Consider the following 26,658-nt stretch of genomic DNA (forward strand, 5'->3'; position numbering starts at 1 on the left):
TTTTTAGAGTAAATCCAGAATTAGCAGAAAGAGACTAGGGACATTGGTATCTCTTTCCCTGATATATGTTTTCTTGTGATAGAATCTTTGGTGACAGCTTTATTTAGCTGTCTGGCCTGGTTGCTCCCAAATGGCTCTCACTTTGGCTTCTTTCAGGTGAAGACCATATGTGTCTAGACGTCAGTTGAAATATCATATTTTTGTTGCTTGGGAAAGTTAACTCATTAAAGCCTTTTCAAAATTGAAGTCACTTCAAAAGATCTTACCAAGGTACTCCCAAGATGGTGGAATCCAAGGGTTGCATTTGGAAAAATCTCATAACTATACCAAAGTAAGAACGAATAGTTTCATAAGCCCACATATAACCACAATGGAATTAAAACCTAGGGAAGTGGCTAAGTGGAGGCTTGGGCAGTCAGGATAGTTTAGGGCATAAAGAGTTGAGACCCACTTCTAAATAAGTAATTGGAGAGCCAGTCTGTTTCATAGTGTCATTGGATCACTCTCCTGCAACAGATGAGATACTCGTAAATGAGATACTAACCAATATGATCTAGACCATGGTTTCATTTTGCCTGCCATAAGAAGGATACCATAGGTTGGGTGACTGAAAGAACAGAAATTTATTTTTCATGGTTCTGGAGGGTGAGAAGCTCAAGATCAGTGTGCCAGCATGGTCAGGTTCTGGTGAGGGTCCTCTTCCTGCTTGGCAGAAATCTGCCCTCTTGCTGTGTCTTTACACTGCACAGAGCAGAGAGAGAGGAGGCAAATTCCCGGCCGCCTGCTCTTATGAGGGAACTAATTCTACCAGGAAGTCTCCATCCCATGAATTAATCAGGTATCAAAGGCCCCACCTCCAAATACCACCACATTAGATTGGGGATTTGGGTTTCAACATACGAATTTTGTAGAGACACAAACATTCAGCCCGTAGCAGTGTTAAAAGAAAAACATCAGACAAATTAAATTTACCACAGTTTATTTGAGCAAAGGATTCATGAACTGGGCAGCACTCACAACCAGAGGAGGTCCAGTGAGGTCCACCTCACGGTGTGAGCAGCAAAGCCTGATAGGCCAAACTCAGAAGCACAATAGAGAAACTGATTGGCTATAGCTATGCAGGCTACCTTATGGGGCCTGGTGTAATGAGTTGGTTGCCTGTGATTGGCCTGTAGCCCCCTGTTCATTACAGCCTAATGTAGGTTTCCATTGTTAGGTGGGAACTCAACGTACAGAGACAGCCTCAAGCTAATGGCCTCTTGCTTATTTAAGAGCAGTATGCAGACTTTTTCTGGAAAGCTTCAAATGGTGAATATTTCAGGCCTTGTGGGCTATGCCACCTCTGTGATCACTACTCAATTCTGCCCTGGCAGCCCTAAATCATACAGCCATATGCAGTCACTGATAATACAAAGCCATGGGCATGGAGGTTTTCCAATAAAACTACTTGCAAACACAGGCAGGGGCTACATGGGTCTGCGGGTAGTAATGTGCTCACACCTAAAGGTCTCCCAGCCCCTCATACCAGTTCGCTGTCCCTCTGAATCTGGGTTGAAGTAAGCACAGGTTTCTGCTTCTCTTCTGGGTCATGATCCACCCAGCAATTCCCCAGTCCCCAGCTTTATTCATGCGTGGGAGGATGCAGTCGAGCGACTGCACAGTTTCGAAAGTTTTTGAAGCGGCCCTTTTCTCCTCTCCTCTCTCCCCAGGCAGAGTTGCGGTGTGGCTGGGTGGGCTGCGTGGGCTTCTAGGGGACACGAGGGCACTCGGGACGAGGCGAGGGCGCAGAAAAGTTGGAGCCCAATCAGCACGGAGTTGAGCTTCCGCGCCCCAACCTTCAGGTGACCCCGCGCGGCGGCGGCGGCAGCAGCAGTGGCAGCGGCGACCGGAGCCCGCAGCAGCTCGGAGCGCCTCCGGGAGGACAGGCGGCGAGCTCGGCGAATCGTCATCTGTCAGCCGATCGCGGCGCTCCGCGGGCCGGAGCCGGGAGCCCGGAGCGAGCCCGGACGCGGCTTCTTCTCCGCGCGCCGCGGAGACTCTGCCGGGTGGGCTGGGGGCGCCCCTCGCCGCCGCCTGTGAACGCTGTGGGTGCTCGGGGCTGCGGCCACGGCGGCGGTGGCGGCGGCGGCGGGAGCGGCGAGTCGGAGCCGCCCGGGCTGTGCTTCGCCCCGGCAGCAGCGGTGGCGGCGGCGCCTGTGGCTCAGGATGCGGCCGGGGGGTGCGCTGCTCGCCCTGCTCGCCAGCCTGCTGCTGCTGCTGCTGCTGCGCCTGCTCTGGTGCCCGGCAGACGCGCCCGCCCGCACCAGGTAACCCACCCGCCCGCCGGTCCCCGCGCCGCGCGCCCCGCCTGGCGCCCCCGGACCCCCAAGACGCCCATCGCTTCCCCGCGGGCGCAGAGACTTTTGGCCGCGGCAGGGAGCAGCCCACGGGCGGCGACGGCCTGAGGGTGCAGTGGGGGAGGGGGTCGCAGGGAGGCGACCCTCGGATCGGTGGACAGCCGCTGGGGAGCAGAGGGACCGGTCAGGGCTGCGGGGGCTCTAGCGCGCATCTCTGTGGGCGAGGCAGCTGTGGAGAGGGACCAGCCGTCGGGTTCCCGATCAGGATCCCGGGCTCCCCATTCTGGTCCTTGCTGTCCCTTCCTTCCCGCCCTAAGGCTCTTCCAACTCTGGGGTTACGGACCTGACCTGGGAGCCGGGGAGCGCGAGATCTCCCTGCCAGGCAAGGAGCGCGACTCCCAGCCTGTCAGCCAACGGCTCCCGGCGGGGTGTAGCAACTTAAGTTTTCTCCTCGGCTGTGCAGGATCCTGGTGGAGGAAAGCAAGGAGGCCACTCACAGCACTCCCGCAGCGCTGAGGACGCTCCGGAGCCCGGCGACCGCGGTACCGCGCGCCACGAACAGGTACAGCGGCGCCCAGCGCTGGCGGAATGGGGCTCGGGGGCTGCGAGCCTGCAGTGGGGCGCGGTTGCACTGGCTTGGACTCGCTGGGAGTAGGCAGGTTGGGACCGCGCGATTGAGTGTGACAGTGTGCGTGTTTGGAGAGGGCGCGGGGAGTGGGGGCACTCTTCACAGTCCCTCAACCCTCTAAGCCTTGATGTGAAGGGTCTTTGAATCAAGGGGGATCCTCCAACAGCTGCATTTGAAAAATGGGTGCTGAGTTTTCCTTTCGACGATGGTGTGTTGAAAGCCGCCCCCCGCCCCCGCCAACCTTTCGAGAGAAGCAGCTCAGCCTGTCTTTATGGAGGGATCTGGTTGATTTGCTTTTTGTTTTCTATGCTTTAAAACGCACCAGTGTTAAGATTCAGGTTTCTTCTGTGTGCTAGAAATGATTTTGTCCTTAGTGATTGGAGGCTTAAATTTTTTTCTTATCATTCATACGTGTATTTATTCATAGGCAGTAATTGTGTGTGTGTGTGTGTGTGTTTTCTGATTGTAAAAGTAATACAGCTTGGTGCAGAAAGTTAGAAAATAGAACTATATAAAAGAAAATGTTTTTCATTCAGAGTCCTTACCTCTCAGAGACCATATTCAGGTTGGTTTTGGTCTGTATTTCTTCCAGTAGTCTTTTCTATATACATATATTTTAAAAATATAGCTGAGATTATACATTGTAGTTTATCTTCTGACTTTTTTCTAAAAATCCTAGACCTATACCTGTCATTACATTCCCCTCCCCCTACAAAAGCATTGCTTCGGATTGTTGCATAACTTATTATCTGAAGGTGCCATAATCTATTTAATAGTTTCCATTTTTAACATTTAGGTTGCTTCTTGTTTCTGTTTTATTTCGTTTGCCATCAGTAATTCTATGAAGTGCATCCTTGTATGTAAATCTTTAGCTTCATTTCAAGTTCATTACCCAGGATGGACAGATAAGAGTTGAGATTATTAAGTCAAAGAGTATGTACTCTTTAGATTCCAAGTCACATTGTCAGTTGCTTCCTCGAAGGGTTGAATCAATTTACATTTTCACAAGCAGAATGTACTGCTTCCTGCCTTAGCATTGCTATTATGATTGCAATCTTGTATACGGTCTCTTTTCCTCTTTTTATCTCCTGCAAATCCCTTTTCCTCTGCGTATGCTTCTCTATATTCTTGGCTCTTGGATCCACCTTAATCTTCTGATGGTATGACTCCAGGCAGCTCTAGCACGGCTCTAAGAAGGGTCTGGAAGTGTTTGGAATAAACCCTGAAGTGAGGAACACCACTGCCTGCCACTCCCTCATTGGAATTTCACAGCATATTAGAGGCACTAGGACCTCCTGGAGTAACAAAAGCTTTTGAGAAAAATAATGTCCTATAGTTTTTTCTATTCCGGTTGGTGTACTATAGGTAACCTAGCTTTCTCCATGAACTGAGAAGCATTCAATGTTTTCCCAAGTCCTGTGGCTATTACACATTCGAGGGTTGACCCTTTGCGAACGTTTGAAAGAATGTACTCATTAAATGGCATTTGATCTTAGGTCGTTTTTAGAGGTAGTTCTTTGATGAATTTTTCACTTTCTTTTGACACACTTCTTTTCTACTTGGCATACTTCTTGGGCTAAAACAGGTAACTCATAATTCTGAATATGGCCCATTTTATTAAGCTTTTTAAAACTTATACCATTCTTCTGTGTTTGTAAAAGCCTCTTTATGTTTTGATTTATTTTATGTCCCCTTTATCATTTATGATTTTGGTTATTTATGGAGCAGGGGTACAAGTTTTAATCCACCATACTACTTGGTTGTATAGAGAAACTGTAATTTCTTCATTTTTCTGGAGCTGGTCTGATCTTCCCACAAGCCCCATGGTAATGATCTTGTAGGAATAAGGAGAGCCAACACTTAGTGAACTATTCTTATGGGCCAGACACTGATCTAAGTACTTGACATTTTTAATTTTAAAAATTTTCAAAATAGGTTTAGGGGGTAAAGTGCATTTTTGTTACATAGATATATTGCCTAGTGGGGAAGTCGACATTTTTGTGCATCCATCACCCAAATAGGGTGTACTCATTGTACCCAATGGATAATTTCTCAGCTCTCCCCTCATTCTCACTCTCCCACTTTTCTGTGTCTCCAGTGTTTATTAGTCCACAATCTGTGTCTATATGTGCACATTATTTAGCTCCTATTTATGAGAACATGTGGTATTTGACTTTCTGTTTCTGAGTCATTTCATTTAAGAGAATGGCCTCCAGTTCCGTCCCTGTTGCTGCAGAAGACATTAAATCCTTGTTTTTCATGGCTGAGTTGTAGTATGTGGTATATATATGCCACATTTTCTTTATCCAGTCCCCTGTTGAGGGACACTTAGGTTGATTCCATGACTTTGTTGTTGGGTATAAGCACTTTACGTTTAATTCATGTAATCCTTAAAAAATACTAAGAGAAACTACTGTTATCCTCATTTTTATAGAGGGGGACATCAAGGCAAAAAGATTAAGTAAGTTGCCCACAATCACAGAGTTAACACATTGTGGAGCCTGGAGTGAAACCCAGGCCAGGAGAATCCAGAATCCCACACGTTTAATTTCCCACTGTGTTGCCTGCCATAGGTGCTGGGAAAGATTTTGTGTGTGTGTGTTTGTGTGTGTATGTGTGTTCAAATATTCAACCAGGCAAAAGCTTAGATGTGACAATTGAAGAGACTCTTTCTGGCAATATTTGTTCTTTCTGAGGAAAAATGCCCAGGCTCTTGGATTGCTCCTACCATCTTATCTCACTTTAAGATGCCATCCAGGTAGGCCAAGCGCGGAGGCTCACGCCTATAATCCCAGCACTTCACGAGGCAGAGGCGGGTGGATCACTTGAAGTTAGGAGTTCGAGACTAGCCTGACCAACATGGTGAAACCCTGTCTCTACTAAAGGATACAAAAATTAGCTGGGTGTGAGGGTGTGCACCTGTAGTCCCAGCTACTCAGGAGGCTGAGAGGCGAGAATCGCTTGAACCCACGAAGGGGAGGTTGTAGTGAGCCAAGATCATGACACTGCACTCTAGCCTGGGTGGCAGGCCAAGGCTCTGTCTCAAAAGAAAATTTAAAAAGATGACATTCAGGTGTATTAGGGAGGGGGCCTTAGGTGATGCAGTGGTCATGAGTTGGAGCTCATGATCATGGTATCCTTTCCTTCTAATCTACAGGGTGATGTTGATCCTTTTCCATCTGGTGGCCAGGCACGCTGTTGAGAGCCAATGATAAGATCTGCAGCTTGTGGCTCTTTCTTTTCCCTCAGGTGTTGCACCTGCTGGTGCTTCTGGCTTGTCTTGGCCTCATCTGAGATCCTACTGATGTTACCTTTCAGGAATCTGGCAAAGATTCTCTTTTGGTCCTGTCTCGCGTTGTCTCTCTGTGACACTGGCTATGCTGCTCACTCAGCTGTTGCTAGCTAGCTCCACAGCCAGCCTCTCACCTATTTCTGGGCGCCATCTAAACATATAAGAACCAGACTTAGTTCAGAAAACTAAATATCACAGCCTCCCTCTGCTTGCTCCACCAAGTAGATGTGACCCTACTCTTAGTTATCTCAGGATGGAGTACTGCCCAAGAAGTGAACTATTTCAAAATCCTAATTGGAGGAGGAAGCAAAGCTTTTTTGTCATTGTTATTACTCTTGCCCCTAGCTTTTTATTGCCCCCATCTTTCTCCCTCTCCGAGCCAAAACTTTCCTCTTTCTTTTTTTCTCTTCTGCTCCTACTGACTCAGTTCCAGAAATTGGCAGGCTTCCTTCTGTTTCATATTCTATTTGCCCTGATGCCAACCTGCAGGTCTAACTCAAACTCAAGCCTTAATGATAAATTGTGGGGACTAGAGGAAAAGGATTGGGAAAAGTCAAGCAGCTATGTCTTCCAAGTAAGATGGTTAATGTGCTAAAGTGGGAGAATGAAAAGAATTTGGAATATATTCTCTCAAGGCTGCTGAAAATCCTATTTTACTTGTCTAAAGTGGATTATTACCTTATCTACTCTTTTTGCATTCTTTCAGGAAAAAGTCTTAATCTCTTCCTCCCTGCAAAGATGTTTCAAGTGGGCTAGGTTAAGGTCATATGCTCAGAAAGAAAAAGATAAAAATAAACTAGTAGTTTTCAAAGTATCACCCCATTACAATGGATCCTTTCTCTTGCTAATAAGTTTTGTCAAAGTTTTTCATTGACTTTCTTGTTCTTTTAATAACCAGCTCTTGGATTTATTACTCAATGTATATATATTTCCATGTTCTATTTCCTTCGTGGTACTTTTATCTTTTAAAATATTCTATTTTTTCAACTTAATGTCTTGAAATGAATGCTTGATTTATTTATGTTATTTTTCCTCTTTTTTGTAACACAAATATTTAATACTATGAATTTTCCATTGACTGCAGCTTTGGACTCATTCCTTCAGTTTCTATATATAATGTTTAGATTTTAAAAAATACATTCTAAATTGTTTATAATTACATTTTAGAACTTTTTGTTTATCTTCAGAGTCATTTAGGTGAAGACTTTAAACTTTCCAAGTGATTGGAATTTTTTTTCTAAAATATTATTTTCTTAAATAGTATTAATTTCATTTTGATTATGAAAGAAGTTCAATAAAACCCTGCCATAATGCCATAAGTGAGTACCCAAATATCCAATCATTAGAAATGAGGGATTGAATTATTGGGAGATTAATGAAACGGCCAGCACAAGCTTGTGTAACTAGCTAATTTGGAGTTCCATGGGAATATCCATGTCTTGGCTATGATTTGGCAACTTTTGGTGGCAGCTGTCCATTTTGGCTTTAAACATCTATGGTGATGATTTGGAATTGTGCGGCTGGCTGTGACGTCCTGGAATAACAGCAGCTGCTGTTATTCTTTGAATGTCCTGGTTAGTTGGTGTCTGTTTCATTGGCCCATCTGGGATGACTGAACCATGAGTTTATCAGAGAAGGGGGACCTCACCTTCACGTCTCTGTTTTCCTATAGAGGTTCGCCTGCTATTTTTCTTACTGGCCTTTCTCTCACTTTTCCTTTTCTTACTGGTCCTTTTTCTCTGCAGAAGGACTTTGGCCTCTACTTGCTAATTGCTAAAGCTAATTAGAAATCCTCAAACTAGACTGGTCACAGTGGCTCACACCTATAATTCCAGCACTTTGGGAGGCCAACGCAGGCAGATTACTTGAGGTCAGGAGTTTGAGACCAGCCCGGCCAACATGGTGACACCCTGTCTCTACTAAAAAAACAAAAATTAGTCAGGTGTGGTGGCCGGTGTCTGTAATCCCAGCTACTCAGGAGGTTGAGGCATGAGAATCACTTGAACATGGGAGGTGGAGTTTGCAGTGAGCCAATATCACTCCACTGCACTCCAGCCTGGGCAACAGAGAGAGACACTGTCTTAAAAAATTTTTTTTTTTAAATTTTAATATTAGTTAAATTAATCTATATAGTTTTTGGGATCATGTGGCAAAGGGGTGGGCTTTTTAGTAATTATTATTTTACTATACACTTTTTCCTATGAAAATTATTTTTTGATTTGAATTGAGTTATTGCTTAACAACCGAGTACTACTTAGATTCTCTTTTCATTGCTTGGAATTTATCATTTTAAGTGATCCCCTCTCCATTTCTTTAGTTCTTTGTTCTTTATTTCTTTCTTGGTCATACGCTTATTATCAATTTGCATAAGTCTAATATTTTTAGCATTGGAATATAGTTATAGTCAAGAAACTTTAGATTTGAGGGCACTTTTTTTTTCTGGTAGTTCATGAAAGCTTTTATTTTATTTTAATGATACAATTCTTTCTGTTTTTTTTTTTCTTTTGAGACGGAATTTCGCTCTCGTTGCCCAGGCTGGAGTGCAGTGGCGCAATCTCGGCTCACTGCAACCTCTGCCTTGCGGGTTCAAGTGATTCTCCTGCCTCAGCCTCCTGGGTAGCTGGGATTACAGCATGCGCCACTGCACCTAGCTAATTTTTATATTTTTAGTAGAGATGGGGTTTCACTATGTTGGCCAAGCTGGTCTCCAACTCCTGACCTCGTGATCCGCCCCCCTCGGCCTCCCAAAGTGCTGGGATTACAGGCATGGGCCACTGCTCCCTGTCACAATTCTTATTTTTCATACATGGATTCTGTTATTCGATCACAGCTTTATTCTTTTTTTTTGAGACAGAGTTGGTAATGGTGTCTTCTTGGCTCACTGCAACCTCCACCTCCAGGGTTCTAGCAATTCTTCTGCCTCAGTCTCCCAAGTAGCTGGAATTACAGGCGGTGTCCGCCACCACGCTTGGCTAATTTTTTTTTTTTCTTTTTTTTTTTAAGTAGAGATGGGGTTTTGCCATGTTGGCCAGGCTGGTCTTGAACTCCTGACCTCAGGTGATTCACCTGCTGCAGTCTCCCAAAGTGCTAGGATTACAGGCATGAGCCACGGCGCCCAGTCCTTTTTTTTCTTTTTATTCTTAAAGCTTTGTAGACATTTTATTTTTCCTCTATTTTGTGAAGTGAATCTTTGTTTTCTGTCTTGCATTGTTCTTATTTTTCCTTTTCTTCACCATCCCCTCTGCAAGTTAATAACTTTATTTCTCTTTCACATTTTGGCTCTGTCTTTTTCCTCTGCTTTCTGGGATGGCTTCTCAAATTTGTCTTCCATGTTACTGAATTACTTTTCCGAAGTGTCACTTCTCTGTTGTGCTCTATGGAAAACAGTAAATTGGTTACATTTTATATTCTTTACAATTATTTTCTTCTCTCAGCCTGAAACTTACTGTATCAGTTTACATCTCAGAAAGTATCTAAGTAGCCTTTTATATCTCACTTTCTATTTGTTATTTTGTGTTTTCTTATACTTCCTTGAGACCACGAAGGGAATGTTTTCTAAAGATGTCCTGTTTCTTGTAGTTAACTGTTTTTCAAAAGTATGATTCTTCTCTGCATTTTAAGAGCAATAACCTCCTCCTACATTATAGAATATTTTCATAAGTTTTGTGATTTTTTTTTTTGTTTGTTTTCAACCTAGATGTCTTCAAGTGAGGAGTCCTCTGTCCCACTGTGCTTATTATCAGACTGGAGGACTTAGGACTTCTTGCTGTCCACCTCAGGGACTAAAAGATTTCCCTTTTTACAGCATTATATCCCTTTTTACACTATATTCCCTTTTTATATTATATTCCCTTTTTACATTTACATTATATCCCTTTTTACATTATATTCCCTTTTTACAGCCATATATCCCCTTAAACAAATCTCTGAATGTTTAAAGTTTGAGTTTTTTTTTTTTTTTTTTAATTGTGATAAAATACACATAACATGAAATTTACTGATTTGAATTTATGGATACCACACCCCAAAGCTATCTCTTGTTCTCGTGCCTTGGTTTCATGACTGTTCAAAGTACATGTATTTATAGGTGATCCTGGTCACCCTGACCTGCCGCTGCTGCCAGGAATGGTATGTGGCAAATGTCATCTAAAACCCTGGGAGGGCTGGGCCCACCGTGCTGTCCCAGTATCCACCACCCTCTTCCTATCTGCAGGGTGCAATGGCCGATTGACTCCCTTTCCTGTTTCCTTTCATTCTTTCAGTGTTGCTGTATAATGTAATACAATACAATAGAATAGAATGTAATCAACATGTAATCTCAAGAGGATGTAGGAAGAGAGAAATGAAGGGGCACTGGGAACAGCGGCACCCAAGTAGCCCTTTCTGCCTCAGGCAGCAGATCCTTTCCTGTGTGGGAGAAGCTACCTGATTTTCCAGTTGGGGCAGGCTCTCTATTCTTTGGAAAAGAAAGGCAGACAGTGGGAGGAGAATCAAAACGTCTCTAGTTTTTTTCTCCCTGGACCTGGTCTGCTTCTGAGGTGAAAATTTACTTCAGCTGCTGGTAATTCCTCAGAGTGGTTCTATGTTTGCTCTTGTTAATAATCTCTCTTCACCAAGCCAGATAAATTTCTGAAGCAGCTCATCTGTTGCCACCGAAGTGTGCGCTTGTCATTTTGTGTAGACTTGTGTCTGTTCGTAAGAATGTAAATAGTCTGGAAGAGAGAAAATCAGGCACTGTTTACTCTCTGCTGTCTTATATTGAAAGTTGTAATAATGTTTTATTCGACATTTTTTGTTGTGTATGTTCACAATGGGATCATAACTACAGGCTTCAGAAAATTCAAGATGAGTGTGAACTAGAGCTTGAAAAAAGAAAACTAAACCTAACTCTAGAACACTTGATTTTTACCCTTTTACCCCTTTCCTCTCCACCCCACGCTCCGAATAGATGAAGGCTATTGGATTTTACGTCCGAGAGCAATAAAAGCTTTTTCACTGTTGTGTCTTTGCTTTCTGAAATAATGATACTAATATGTGTTCTGATTTTAAAAATTCAGAATGCTTTAAAGTTGCCTTGAGTCTGGTTTCTGAAAGGCTTTGAAAAGAGGCTTTACATCTTACATTCTGCTTCTTTTTCTACCTCCTAATTCCATCTTAATTGCAACCCTTCTCTTTTAAGACTCCGAGGGATTTCTCCCCAGTCTCTGTTCTGATGTGACTTGCTTTTCTCTTTGCCTTCGCTGTTTGGAAATGGGTTTCACATTTGCTTCCCAGGTTGACATTTTTCAGTGCTTTCATTCTTTGTCACCTCTCTGGCTGCTCTCCTCTGGAAAAACTGTCAGGTGCAGTTGTCCAGGGCAGCTGACCCAGGTAGAGGGCTAAAGAATATGGGCTGCAGTCACCCCTGAGCTTCTACGGGTGTCTTTTCACATGGACAGGAGAGCCAGAGAGAGCTTGAAGGATACAAAGAAATGCCCTGCTATTGCCTTTCCTTTGTGGACTGGATAGAGGAACAGGGCAGCAGTTCATGAAGAAATGGTGTCTGAATGACCCGCCTCCCATTTCAGAGGTTGTTGGAGGTGGAATTTTATTTTCTATCTCACTCATATAACTACTAGTTACTTGACAGCACTTCTCTTAACAAAGAGGCTGGTAAGTTTCTTTTTATGACTCACGAGGCAACATTCAGCAGACAATACCATTTACACACATATGTCAAAGCAAAGGTGGTTTCCCTACAACAAAAATCGAGACTTCCTTAGTGGGGTAGTGTTGTCTGGTCTTGTCTATTAATTCAGTGTCTCCTTACTAGACACTTCCTTTAAGGCAACAGACATTAGCATAAATTTGAAAGAAGAAAAAACCTGACTGCCCGGGGGAGGCAGGAAGGATACCTTTGGAGGGGTGGTTATAGAGAAACACAGACATTGTGGCATATTAGGTGCTAACGCTGGAAATAATGAGACCAGAGGCTTGGTTACAGCAGAAGGGATATGAAAGGAAGAAAAGGAAAGAAATATATCCCCACTTCTGCAAGGTGCAGTGATTCCTTTTAGAGTCAGTAGTCTTTAGTTGTTCTGTGATCTAAGGGTGCGAGAGTTCCGTAATCTCTCATTTGCAGGGCAAAAAGAGAAGCCTTTAAAGAACCTCTGATGTTTTGGTAAACATGAGAAAGATGCTCTTTTTTCCCCCGATGTCTTGTTTTACAGCTTCTTTTGCCATTAGGAAGATGGCCTTTGCTGTAGTATATTTATCTACATACACTTAGAGGAGTTTAGCTTGTCCAGGGCAGCTAAGCCCATCTTTTCTATGTCCTCAGATTCAAACAAATTTATTATTATTTTTCACCAAGTACTAAGAATGATTTGTACATGCTGTAGATAATCAGTCATTAATTCTCAGGAACATTCATATCCATGGGCATAATTATTTCTAAAGATAATTTTATAGGGCACAACCTGTGCTTTTGCAGTTATTATAAAACAATTTTTGTTATCTTGCTAGTTATTGTTGTTATTGTAAAATACACTGAAATTCTCTACCATATAATTTTTAAATGCAGCATTCCAAGAAATTGAGGTTGTAAAGAGACCATTACTTTTGCAAATGATTAAAGTCTCTCACTGGTTGCTGGAACCTCTGTTGGAATGCTGTCTTTAGAAGCTATATTTGGATTCCATATTTCTTTTTTTGAGATGATAGCCCCTTATTTCCTAACTCTATAAAATAAATGTGTGATTCCAAAACCTGGTGTTTGCCAGGTGTCTTCTAAGGCTATAATATGTATTTGATAATATTGTTGGTACTTCGCTATTTCAGGAGGACACCCATATCCTACATATTTATATTTGCCAATGTTGCTTTACTGTTTGCACATTAAGTTGTGGGCATATTTTTGTGTTTTTGAGCTGGGAGTTCATCCAACAAACCATATTCACTTTGGGGATACCAAAGTATTTATGCTTCCTATATCTAGGGAATATTATACATGCAATAGATTATAGTTCTAGGAGGTTGGAGCTTTGTCTATCTTTTTCACCAGTGTACCCCAACTATAATCTAGAATAGCAGCTTTTTAGGATTTGAGTTTTGTTGCCTTGTCTAGGTTTTTGGAGGTGCCCTTTACCATATTGTATTACGGGATAGACAGATAGTGAGATTTACATGGTTAAAATAGTCCGAGTTTACAGTTGTGTCCTTATGTGTGAGCATATAAAACACAATTTTCTAATTGGAAGAGGATGATTTAAACCTGCAGAGTTGAAAGCCCATATCTATAATTATTTCTTAAAGGCAGACTGTATATTAACAAAGAATTTGAATAACAAGCTGGTATGAAGTCTTAATGATATTTGTACTTAGGAGAATTTTTAAAAATAAACAGTTTGGAGATTAATGATCACATATCTTTTCAGTCAATGCTAGCACTCTCTTCTGTAGGATTTTGAACACTCTTTGAAAAGCTACAGATCAATGGAAACTTTGTATAGAAATGTAACTTTAGAAAAATAATGATTTTTAAAAATGCATCTCCAAGGCAGAAATTAGTGTTACTCAGGTTTATGCTGGGCTGCTGCTAGAGGATCCTTTTGAAGAAAAATGGCATATTCTAAGCTAAAAAGTGTGCACATAAATTTTTTGATTTTATGGTATATTACTACTCACATATTTGAATAGTAATATTGGTTTCTTGGGCTGGTTTCTTGGAAAAAGCTGTAACAACCTGGAAAATATTGCATTTACCAAACATTTCCCACTGTATATGGTTTCTTCCATTTTCCTTAAGAGTGTGTTTTAGCAGAATGAGACACATATAACATTTTAAAAGATTGTTTTGGCCGGGTGCGGTGGCTCATGCCTGTAATCCCAGCACTTCAGGAGGCCGAGGCAGGTGGATCACGAGGTCAGGAGTTTGAAACTAGCCTGGCCAACATGAGGAAACCCCATCTCTATTAAAAATACAAAAATTAACCAGGCATGGTGGCAGGCACCTGTAATCCCAGCTACTCGGGAGGCTGAGGTAGGAGAATTGCTTGAACCTACAATTCGGGAGGTGGAGGTTGCAGTGAGCCCAGATCATGCCACTGCACTCCAGCTTGGGGGACAGAGCAAGACTGCATCTCAAAAAAAAAAAAAAAAAAAAAGATTGTTTTATATAATCTTTACTATAAAAACAATAAAAATTAGAGCATGTGTTTAGGGCCAATTTCAAATGTGGAACTTTCAAATAAATCTTTTTGATAAATGTAATTTTATTGAGTTTGACAGATTCTTTCAAATGACACTTAATTAAATTAATTAATGAATTTAGACGTGGGACTTCCAGATGGTGGAGCTAGGATAGTTTTCAACAAATGATGCTGGCACAGTGGGATCTCTATAGGCAAAAAGATAAGTTTAGATCCAGGGGCCGGGCATGGTGGCGCCACGTCTGTAATCCCAGAACTTTGGGAGGCTGAGGCGGGTGGATCACCGGAGGTCAGGAGTTCGCAACCAGCCTAACATAGTGAAACCCCGTCTCTACTAAATACAAAAAAATTATCCGAGCGTGGTGGCTCATGCCTGTAATCCGAGCTACCTGGGAGGCCGAGACAGGAGAATCACTTGTACCTGGGAGAGGGAGGTTGCAGTCAGCTGAGATCATGCCATTGCACTCCAGCCTGGGAAACAAGAGCGAAACTCCATCTCAAAAAAAGAAAAAAAAAGATAAGTTTAGATCCTTACCTTACACCATACACAGAAGAATCGTTTCCACATGGATCACAGACAAAAGCTACAGACATAAAATGTCAAAAAGAAAACATACAAGAAAAATTTTAGAACCTTGGATCAGGCAGAGTTCTTAGATGTGGCACCAAAAACATAATCAATAAAAGAAAAATTTGATAAATTATATTTTTCCTAAATTAAAAAAATAGTTTGTGCTTCAACAGACACCATTAAGAATATAAAAAGATAAGCCATTGACTGAGAGAAGATATTGGTATATCATACATTCAATAAAAGACTTGTATCCAGAATATGTGAGGCACTCTTGCAACTCAATTAACACGAAGACAAACCCAGTTTAAAAAGGGGCAGATCTGAAGACCTATCTTCAGCAAAGATGATAGATGGCTAATAAGCATGTGACAAAATGTTCAACATCAGTAATCATTAGGGAAATGCAAACCAAAACCACAATCAGATACGACTCCATGCCTTTTATAATGGCTTTTGTAGCAATGCCACCGTGACATGGAGAAGGCTTCCTCCCAAGGTTAGCTTCTACTGCCAAAGCTCCTGACAGTGGTTCTTTAGTGGGATCACAGAAAGGTTTATTACTCACTTAGGGAGGAAGTTCTGGGTTAGGGCTAGAGGAGGATAAGAAGTTTTAGAACAGGGAGATTGAATAGCCGGTGCAGTGCACAGGAGTTTTGTCTACTCCTTATGAATCTATGGATAGCCCTAAGACCTTGAGGCAAAGTTTTACATTTGAGAAACTATTACTAATTACATTTGAGGCCCGGCATGGTGGCTCACACCTGTAATCCCAGCACTCTGGGAGGCCGGGGCAGGTGGATCACTTGAGGTCAGGAGTTTGAGACCAGCCTGGCCAACATGGTGAAAGTGAGCTGAGATCACACCACTGCACTGGGTGACAGTGCAGCCTGGGTGACAGAGCAAGAATCAGTCTCAAAAAAAAACAAAAAACAAAAAACAAAAAAACAAAAAAACACAATAAAACAAAACAAAAAACAAATTACATTTGAGAAACTATTGAGTTGATAAACTATTAAAAAAGTGATTAAAAATCAGTATCCCTTTGCCTCCAGGAGTTGTGGAGTAATTTCCTATTGCTTATAGTTACGAAAGCCATGGGCATTGTCATCCTGAATCCCATAGTTATCCCCCATTCAAATTGCTGTAATGGAGTGAAGCCAGAGCCGGCATCCGGTTTAAGATTGTTGGCACTGGGAGTTTATTTGAGATCTTCCTTTCCTTGTTGGAAGATCCACATAGTTCAAGGGAGTGTTGAATCTTTGTTGTACAATTGAAAATACCTCCATTTATGTTCATGCACTTTGCAGGAACAGCTGCATGGATATTTTATTGCTCTAATGATTTCTAATGAGCCATTTCCTCCTGGGAGATAACCTCAGCATGCCTGGTAGTGATTCCTCTTCTTCACGTGCAGTTGGCCTGGGAGTCGCTAAATCGACACATGGGTAGTGGGGGTAAAGTGAGCCTTGTTAGGATTGTGCAGGAGGCAACAGACACAGCGGGGAGATGAGGCTTAGAGATTGCTGGCACTAAATCACACATTCATGGAGGTCCAAGTGCAACTACTTTGGAAAAGAGTTTGGCAGTTTCATAAAAAGTTAAACATAGGCTGGGCGTGGTGGCTCACACCTGTAATCCCAGCAGTTTGCTGAGGCCGAGGAGGGTGGATCACCTGAGGTCAGGAGTTTGAGACCAGCCTGGCCAACATGGCAAAACCCTGTCTCCACTAAAAGTACAAAAATTAGCAGGGTGTGTTGGTGGGTGCCTCTAATTCCAGCTACTCAGGAGGCTGAGGCACAAGAAACACTTGAACACAGGAAGCGGAGGTTGCAGTGAGTCGAGATTGCATCACTGCACTCCAGTCTGGGCAACACAGACAGGCTCCATCCCCACCTCCAAAAACAAAAAACAAAACAAAAAAAACCCCGAAGAGACAGGAGGAAGAAGCCCAGAACGTAATAATGCATGACCTGTAAATCATATGTAGTGAGATGTATAAAAAGCTGAATACCTGAAACTTGAGATATGAATCTGAAAAGCTGGAAGAGGAAAATTCTACCTCAAGAAATGAAATTATCATTTTAAATGAAGAAGATAGCATTTTCAACTTGAAATTAAGTAGAAACCGTAAAGCTGTAAAAAGTTGTAGTTTGGAAGGTGGTTTGTCTTTTGTATTTGCCATAATATGTCATCTTATGGAGGCTGTGAAGCACCTTTTGGGTAAGGCAGTTTGAGTCAGTGACCAACACACTGCATTGAATAAAGAATTGTTAACTCTGAAAATGTGACTGAATTATGTGAAGAGACTCAAAAGGTAAGAGTTATTCTAACAAGGCCTGTGCAGTATTCTCTTGGTCTCAATCCCTTTTCCTCAAAGATAAGAGTTTGCCTTTCCTTTTAGTACAGAGGAAGTGTCTTTTACATGGGAATTTCATCTTTTGCTTTTAATAAGTACCACAAAGGTCAAATGATTTTCTTTGTTATCTTCTGGTTTCCAAGTGTCTTTACTTAAATAGTCAGTAAGACAGAATAGCTGAGGAGTTTTGGAGAAAGAGAGCTTAGCTTAGAGAAAGATAAAGAGGAGGAGGTGTAGGAAGGGAAGGGAAAGGCTTTGGACTGGAAAGGCTCAGCTAGCTCAGAGGCAGTCTGTGAGTCCTGAATGTGTTTTGGAGCCTTGAGATACCAATTGAGATATGTGTCCTATTTGGACTGTATGATTTTATAGGTGTGATTTTTTTTTTTTTTTAGTTTAGTTTTCAGAAAAACAGACTCTTTGAATGATCTCCATAATGTTTGTATATGTTACCAGCTGGGGCCCCAGAGCAGGAGCTATACTGGCATGCCTTTGAATTTTGAGAGCCATTTGTAAATAAATTTATCTAGGTGATTCAGTTTAATGCCAAATACACAAAAGCCAAATTAAACTCAAGGTATGCAAATGAAGTGGAGTATAAAGTACATACTTATCAAGAAAGAGGATAACTCTTCTCCAGTGGGGAAAAGTCTCTGTAACCAGGAGGGGGAAAAAACCCCTTTCTAAACAGGAGATCTCATAACCAGAGGGGGAAAGACCTCTCATAACCAATTCCCAAATAAAATCAAGCTCAGTAAAATAATAAAATAAAATAAAATAAAATAAAATAAAATAAAATAAAATACAAAATAAAATAAAATAAAACAAAATAAGAGAGTTTAATCCAAGAGAGACTCACCAGGCGGGAAAAGAGGCAACCTACAGAAACAGGGGGGCATGGCCAGGCATGGTGGCTCACACCTGTATTCCCAGCACTTTGGGAGGCCGAGGTGGGTGAATCACAAGGTCAGGAGTTCGAGACCAGCCTGGCCAATATGGTGAAACCCCATCTCTACTAAAAATACAAAAAATCAGCCGGGTATGGTGGTGCCCAGCTACTCAGGAGGCTGAGGCAGAAGAATCGCTTGAACACGGGGGACAGAGATTGCAGTGAGCTGAGATTGGGCCACTGCACTCAAGCCTGGGTGACAGAAGAGAGAAAGGAAGAAAGGAAGAGAGAAAGAAAGAAAGGGAGGGAAGGCAGGGAAGGGAGGGAAAGGAATGAAGGGAAGGAAGAGAAGGAAGGGAGGGGAAGGAAGGAAGGGAAGGAAAGGAGAAAGACCAAAAGAGAGAAAGAAAGAAAGAAAAGAAAGACAAGGAAAGACAGAGAGAGAAAGAAAGAAAGAGAGAAAGAAAGAAGAAAGAAAAGAAAGAAAGAAAGAAGAAAATAAAATAAAATAAAAGACAGGTCCAAGGGGCCTGAATGTGAGTACCACAAGCCATAGTTCCAGGGCCTGTTGTTGATCTCTCCAAGGTGAGTCTGCTTCAGACTCCACTTCTGACACCAAGTATGCTGAAATCAAAGTGAAATATAGAGATGGTCCAGGCATGGTGGCTCACACCTGTAATCCCACTACTTTGGGAGGCCAAGCCAAGAGGATTTGAGGCCAAGTGTTCACGACCAGCCTGGGTAACATAGTGAGACCATGTCTCTACAAACTAAAAATTAAAAAATAAAATAAAATTAGCTGAGTGTGATGGCACATGTGTAGTCCCAACTACTCGGGAGGTTGAGGCAGAAGAATTGCTTGAGTCCAGGAGTTCAAGGCTGCAGTGAGCTGTGACTGTGCCACTGCACTCCAGCCTGAGGCAACAGAGAGACCCTCCCTCAAATATATATGAAATACGTATGAGAGAGAGAGAGAGAGAGAGAGAGAGAGAGAGAGAGAGAGATGAATCTGTAAGTGAAATGGTTATTTATTTATTATTATTTTTTTGAGACGGAGCCTTGCTTTGTCACCCAGGCTGGAGTGCAGTGGAGCGATGTCCACACACCGCAACCTCTGCCTCCTGCGTTCACGCCATTCTCCTGCCTCAGCCTCCTGAGTAGCTGGGACTACAGGCACCCACCACAACGCCCGGCTAACTTTTTTGTATTTTTGGGAGAGATGGGGTTTCACCGTGTTCACCAGGATGGTCTCGATCTCCTGACCTAGTGATCCGCCCGCCTCGGCCTCCCAAAGTGCTGGGATTACAGGAGTGAGCCACCGCGCCCGGCCTAAGTGAAATGTTTTATTTGGGAATCATAGAATTGCAATTTGGGGTATACACACAGATGGAGTGGTCTTGGGTATGCCTGAAGGACAAAGAGAAGGTTGGGAGTTTGTATTAGTTTTCATGCTGCTAATAAAGACATACCTGAGACTGGGCAATTTACAAAAGAAAGAGGTTTAATGTACTCACAGTTCCACGTGGCTGGAAAGGCCTCACAATCGTGGTGGAAGGTAAAAGGCATATCTCACAGGGTGGCAGACAAGGGAAGAGGGCTTGTGCAGGAAAACTGCCCTTTATAAAACCATCAGATCTCGTGAGACTTATTCACTATCATGAGAATAGCATATGAAAGACCTGCTATTAATTCAATTACCTCCCCCCGGGACCCTCCCACAACACGCGGGAATTAAAGATGAGATGCGGGTGGGGACACAGCCAAACCATATTGGAGTTTTATCAGTAAGAGAAGTGTTATGCCTTGTTTAGAAAGAAAGCTCATTGGCACTATAGAAGGTTTTGGGAGCTGGCAAGCTCTGACTGGTGAGTGACGGTGGTAAGTAAAACTAGTGTTAGAGTTGCAGCAGGTGATTCCAGCAGCTGCTAAGTAAAACTCATCTTAGGGTTACAGCACATTGTTTTGGTAGCTGGGTTTGTGGGTAATTTTTGAAGCAGGTGCTATGTGCAGAGTGCTTTCCCCCCGCTGGTCCCCAGACTTTGTTTTATTTGGGTATGGCAAGAATCACCCAATTCACATAATCAGCTTTCACAGAAGTAAAGTTTTGTTGTTGGGATATGATATGAGAGGATGTAACAATTTTTGAAGAGCACCAACTTTTAAGAAGTCTCGTTAGGCAATCCACATTGTTATCAAAAATATCTTGAGGTGAGACACAGACAGAATGGGCAAAATTTTCCGTTAATATTCAGATTTCTTGCATTGCCCTCCATTTTATAAGCAGTTCAAGTCAGGGCTGAAATGCTGTTTGTTTAAGATAGAGAAAGTCACCCAAATGGGAGTCCCTGTGATGTGTGGGGCTTACACAAAGACATTATGTCAAGCTCAATAGAACCAAGGAAGTTTAGCAATTATTCAACTGTTACTAAGCGCCAGGTTTCAGCAGCTTTGTATGATTTCATTTAATTCTCACCACAACGTTATTATGTAGAACTGGTAATATTCTCATTTCACCAAAGGAGAAGCCACGACACAGAGAGGCCAGCAACTTGTCCCAGGCCACAAAGCTGAAGCCTGTGCTCCTCATGGTCTTTGCCCTCATGGGAATTAGGCTCCAGATGGTGAAACAGAGATAAGTTGCAGTGTGTCTCATAGGAAATGGAGATCGAGCTTTCTGGACATTTAGGGGATTTGGAAGAAGGAGGTGAGCACATGTGATAGGCTTTTGGGGACAGAGGGCCTTGGGGAGACCTGGAGGTGATAGAATTTGGCCTAGACGCCACATACCATACTGAGAGGAAAGAGACCAGCTCAGATCTTTGAATCTCTTCAGATTATAAAGTCAAACTTAATGAATTCAGATAAGCAGCAGCAGCAAGGAATGCAGAATAAGCCAGGCATGGAGAGGTCAGCTTCAGGGAGCTTTCCAGGGGCCAGCATCCCCCTGCGTGTAACTCAGGCCCCAGGCCATTTTTGAAAATAACCTGGAGAGCTTTCTCAGCATGGGAGTCCTTGCTGAGTCTGGGAGTTTGGAGCTGCCCCAGTCTGTGTGGGTGGGTCGGAGAGTCTGTGCCCAGCCTTAAAGGTGGAAGCTGGTGTTCTGGTGGCCACCTCCAGAAAGTTGCCCTCGCGTGGTACAAGAGAAACTATAGACCATGGCAGTGAACATGCACTGAGGCCTCATTATTTACTTTACCCAAGTTGCAGTTAACCAACTCAGTTTCCCTTTCCCATGTGTGTGTGTGTGTGTGTCCTCCCAACACCTACAGACACAGGTTCAGGCTATATTTGTGGGATTGTACTGTACTTTCAGGAAGGTCCGAGGAATAAGCACATCCACCTCATTCACCTTGAGTTTCATTAAGAGCAAGTCCCCTAAGAAAAGAATGAATTTATATCCAAAGATTCTATGCCGACTCACTCAAAAAGATGATTTTCTTTTCTTTTGAAAATATTCTTCTCAGCACAGTACTGACTCCAGCACACAGTCAAAAGGTTATTAATGGCTTCATTCATCCGTTCAGTGGATATTTATGCTGCAGGAAACCTGTGCTCTTATCTTAGAGCCTGGGTACCAACAGGGTGGATATGCAGGTGGTACCTAATTTGATTGGGTAAAAACATCCTTCTTTCCCTAGGAAGGCAGGTGCTAGGTCCAGCTCTGTAGTGTTTGTGGCAAAGCACATCAGTTGTCGAATCTTTGAAGATTTTCTGAGACTCTGCCCTGGTCAGCCGGAGTTTCAGAATCTGTGGACACCGTCCCAAGAAAGCATATGTCCCTGCTCCCAAGGAGTCCCCCATCTGGAGGGTGGGAAGAAGCATGTGTCATGACCATTCTTCATAAATGCTGTCCTTGAAATATGTCTAGGCACGAAGAGGGGGTAGCCCAGGGGAGAGAAGCCAGGGGAGGCTAAACAGGTACAAGTGCCTGTTTTGAGTCTTGAAGGATAAGTAGAAATTCCTTGAGCAGGTAAGAAGGATAAAAGACCTTGGCACCATATCTAAAGGCTTAAGGATATAAGAACAAGATGGGTTTGTGAAGCAGAAAAATCTCTCGGGATGGCTGGGTCCCAGGATATGCGTTGAAGACAGGTGAATGTAAGGCTGGAAAAGTAGATAGTGGGGCTACAAAACAAAGGGGCACTCCTTGCTAAATAATTCAGGCATTATCTCACAGGTTTTGGGACTTTATTGAAGGCTTTTCAGTTGGATGACCTGATGAAGTCTGTAATTTGGAGAGATGACTGGGGCTGCAGTGAGGCAGAGCTGATATTCAGCCAGGATGGCCATACGTTATTAAAGTGCCGAGAGGGCTGCAGCCCCGAGTCCCGGGTGCTCTGCCCCCAGCCCCTGGCCCTCCTTCCAGGGACTCCAGAGGTGGATACCTGGTTGAGCGGGTGTCTGCACAGGCGAAGTGCCTACCATGGGCCCAGCATCTGTTTCTGATCAGTTGGGGGTCTATCATAAACATTAAGTATTATTATGTTTATATTTTTGTTAGTTTGATGGGCAAAAATGGTATCTCTGTTTTAATTGGAATTTCCTTGATTACCAATGGTTGGATATTAAAGCTGTATCTTAGATTTCTAATCTGGCAAATGAATTAGTGATGCCCTGTGATTATTTTTTTGGACCACAGGTGTTTAACAATTATTTAAGCAAGGGTGTGTGTGTGAGTAGCAACTTGATATAGATGTGTCACGTGTGTTTAACAAGCTGATATAAAAATGTGTTATTGCCCTGTTGAGGAAAGGTACAGGTTATTTTTTCCCCCAGATTTAAAATGTTCATTAGTTTCCTGAGTCACATAAAGAAGCCAGAGAAGTTGGGATGTGACCTGTCATTGGTCTGTTATTAGAGAAACTTCAGCCAAATTAAATTTAAAGGAGTTTAATTGAGCAACAAACAATTCATGAATCGGGCAGCCCCCAGAATCACAGCAGATTCAGAGAGACTCCAGAGATGCCTCATTGTCAGAGCAAATTTATATACAAAAACAAAACAAAACAAAAAACAAACAACAACAACAAAAACCAAGGAAGTGACACATAGAAGTTGACATTGAGGTACAGAAAAACTGGGGTGGTTACAGGTTAGTGTCTGTCTTATTTGAACACAGTTTGAACACTTAGCAGTCTATGAGTGGTTGAAGTACGGCTGCTGGAATTGGCCAAGACTCAGCTGTTGTTACAGGCACATACTTCTAAGTTAGCTCTTCAATCTTGTCTGACTATTAAGCTAGGTTACAGTTCTTCCACAAGGACCCTAATATAGAAGTACAGAGTCCTCAGGCCATATTTAGTTTGCTTTAACAGGTCTCACTCATCTGTTTCCTTGAGCCATTAAGTAGGATCTAAATCAGACACCAATGTGGCGTCAACTCTTTGTAAAGCTGAAAAGTGTGTTTATCATCGTCTGTGAGCTCATATGCAACTGCATTTGTTGGCTGTATTTTTTCCTGCTAGCATGTTTTTAGCATAAAGGTCATAAACTGGCAATAATAATGTATCAAAAACGCAGGCAGTCTCTTGAAATTCACATTCATACACATTACATCACAGCAAATCTGTGGGGTGGAAAGGACCTTCTCCTCTTGTCTGCTCGGATTGTTGTAATTGCCTCAGAACTAGTGTCCTCTTCCAGAATCTATTCTCAAAACAGCACGCTGAGTGGTCCTTTTAAATACATACTCCGTCCTGTCGCTCTCCTCCAGTGACTCCTCGGTTCACTCAGCGAAGGCCGAAGTCCTTTCCCAGGCTGGTGAGTCATTAAAAAATCTGGTCCCCACTGCTTCTCTGACTTCATCTCTTTCAATTCTCCTTGCTCACTGTGTTCCCACTGCATGGAACTTCCAGCTATTTCTAGAACATGGTATGCTCTGGCACCTTGTCTCCAACAGTGTTCTCTGCCTGGACCAAGGCTCTTTCATGAGCATCCCCCAGATACCCACTTAGTCTACTTCCTGCTTCCGGTTTTTGGGTTCTGGCTTCCGGTTTTCCGCTTCTGGCTTCCGGTTTTCTGTCTGTCCCTTCAGACTCCACTCTTAAACCTACTCTCTGTTTCCTCTTTCTTTGCCCTATTTTTTCCTGTACCACTTTTCATCATATGACACCACATATATTTCACAGTACTTGTTCTTATCTATCTCCTCCCACTAGGCAGCGAGCTCCATGTGGACAAAGATGTTTGTTTCATTTACAGTTGTGCCTGGAATACTGATGGCAAATAGTAGAAACTGACTATTTGTTGGGCAAATTCCTTCCCCCCCCCCCCCCCCCAAAAGAAGACCATGAGGCACAGAGAAACTGCAGTGATTTGCCTAAGGTCACACAGCTAGTAGGTGTACAACTTGGGATTTGAACCCAGGATGCCTTCCTGCAGGGTTGTTTTTAGGACAGAGAGGATCTCATGCTGGCTTTCTGAATTCTTCCCTTGTTTTTGCAGCGGGCTCTGCGTTGTTGTTCTAACAGTTAATGCTTTTTCTACCATAGCCTGGTTGGGCTATATTTTTCAGAAATCCAAATAAATCTATATTACACTCACACCCTTCCCCCCCCCCCTTTAAAACGAAACTTTTATTCACTAAAATAACTGCTTTCGAATCGGTATATCATTATTTCGGTCACACTTTGAAATGATGTGCTTAAAATACCTTTAAAACAGCACTGTGAAGAAATATCTTTTATATAAATGTTACAAATGTGGTTCAAAAGACTCGCCCTGACTTTCTTTCCCTTACCCTCCGTCTCAGGGTGGGAGCTACCTGATCCTCGGGTGCCTTCCAGCCGTCCTCAGCGGCTGATTCTCATCCTCATGTCGGCCAAAGGTGGCAGCCCTTGGGGCAGTCTGCTTCACAGTTGAGAAGGAAAGAAAAGGAGGAGAGCAAAGGGCTTTTTCCTAATGAGGCTTTGCCTTTGTAGTTGAAAAGGAAATCCCTACTCAAATATTTCTGCCTAAATCTTTTTAGCCATAAGTGTCACATGCTCAGCCTTGGCTTCTGGAAGTCTAGAAAGATAAATGTCTCGCTTAGTAGCCTGTGTATTGAAGGCAGGCAAAGGAAAGGGGTTTGGGAATGGCTTTGGGCCACTGTCTGCCACAAGAGGGAGCCCCTGATCACACTGAACAAGTCTTTCATGTAACCTTAATAAGAATGTAAAAGGAATAATCAGCAGAGTAAATAGACAACCCACAGAATGGGAGAAAATATTTGCAAACTATGCATCTGTCAAAGGGCTAGAATCCAGAATCTACAAGGAACTCAAACAAATCAGCAAGAGAAAAATAATCCCATCAAAAAGTGAGCAAAGGACGTGAATAGACAATTCTCAAGACATACAAATGGCCAACAAACATAGGAAAAACTGCTTGACACTACTAATCATCAGAGAGATGCAAGTTAAAACCACAGTGAGATATCACCTTACACTGGCAAAAAACGACCATTATTAAAAAGTCAAAAACAACAGATGTTGGCGAGGATGTGGGGAAAAGGGAATACTTAGACACTGCTGGTGGGAATGCAAATTAGTACAGCTTTTATGGAAAACAGCATGAAGATTCCACTAAAAGTGGATCTACCATTCAATCCAGCAATCCCACTATCAGGTATCTAGCCAAAGGAAAAGAAGTCTATATGAAAAATACACAAGCACACGCATGTTTATAGTAGCACAATTCACAATTGCAAAGATGTGGAACTAACGTAAGTGCCCATCCAATGAATCGATAAAGAAAATGTGGTGTGTATACACCATGGAAAACTACTCAGCCATAAGAAGGAACAAAATAATGTCTTTTGGAGCAACTTGGATGGAGCTGGAGGCCATTATTCTTAGTGAAGTAACACAGGAGTAGAAAACCAAAAACTGTATATCCTCACTTATAAATGGGAGCTAAGCTATGAGTATGCAGAGGCATACAGAGTGGATATAATGGTCTTTAGAGACTCAGAAGGGGGAAGACTGGAGGAGCGTTAGAGATAAAAAAAACTACACATAGGTACAATGTACACTACTCGGGTGATGGGCGCACTAAAATCTCAGAATTCACCACGCACAATTCATCCATGTAACAAAAAAACACTTGTACCCCAAAAACTATTGAAATAAAAAAATTTTAACAAAGAATATAAATATTTGGAAGAGAAGGGATGCTATAGAAAAAAGGTACCAGATGCTAAATGAAGCACCAAATGGTAAAATGTGAAGTACAAATAGAAGTTGAAGAAGTAAGGCCAGGCATGGTGGCTCATGCCTGTAATCCTGGCACTCTGGGAGTCTGAGGTGGTCAGATCACTTGAGCCTAGGAGTTCAAGACGAGCCTGAGCACATAGTGAGACCCCGTCTCTACACAAGATGCAAAAATTAGCTGAGCATGGTGGCACGCATCTGTAGTCCC

At 42.7% G+C, this 26,658-nt stretch overlaps 1 protein-coding gene across 1 annotated transcript in view; it reads left to right on the top strand.

Annotated features, from left to right (window-relative positions):
- Positions 1-2,079: 2,079 nt before the first annotated feature.
- The window catches only part of ST8SIA6 (ST8 alpha-N-acetyl-neuraminide alpha-2,8-sialyltransferase 6), a 135,485-nt gene continuing 110,906 nt past the window's right edge, over positions 2,080-26,658 (top strand). The window contains exons 1-2 of the mRNA XM_031652469.1: positions 2,080-2,306; positions 2,800-2,898. Coding sequence (XP_031508329.1) covers positions 2,206-2,306; positions 2,800-2,898 — 200 coding nt within the window. The 5' untranslated portion in view covers positions 2,080-2,205. The remainder of the gene's footprint in view (positions 2,307-2,799; positions 2,899-26,658) is intronic.

Source organism: Papio anubis, chromosome 11 (genome assembly GCF_008728515.1).
Source record: "Papio anubis isolate 15944 chromosome 11, Panubis1.0, whole genome shotgun sequence".
NCBI lineage: Eukaryota > Metazoa > Chordata > Mammalia > Primates > Cercopithecidae > Papio > Papio anubis.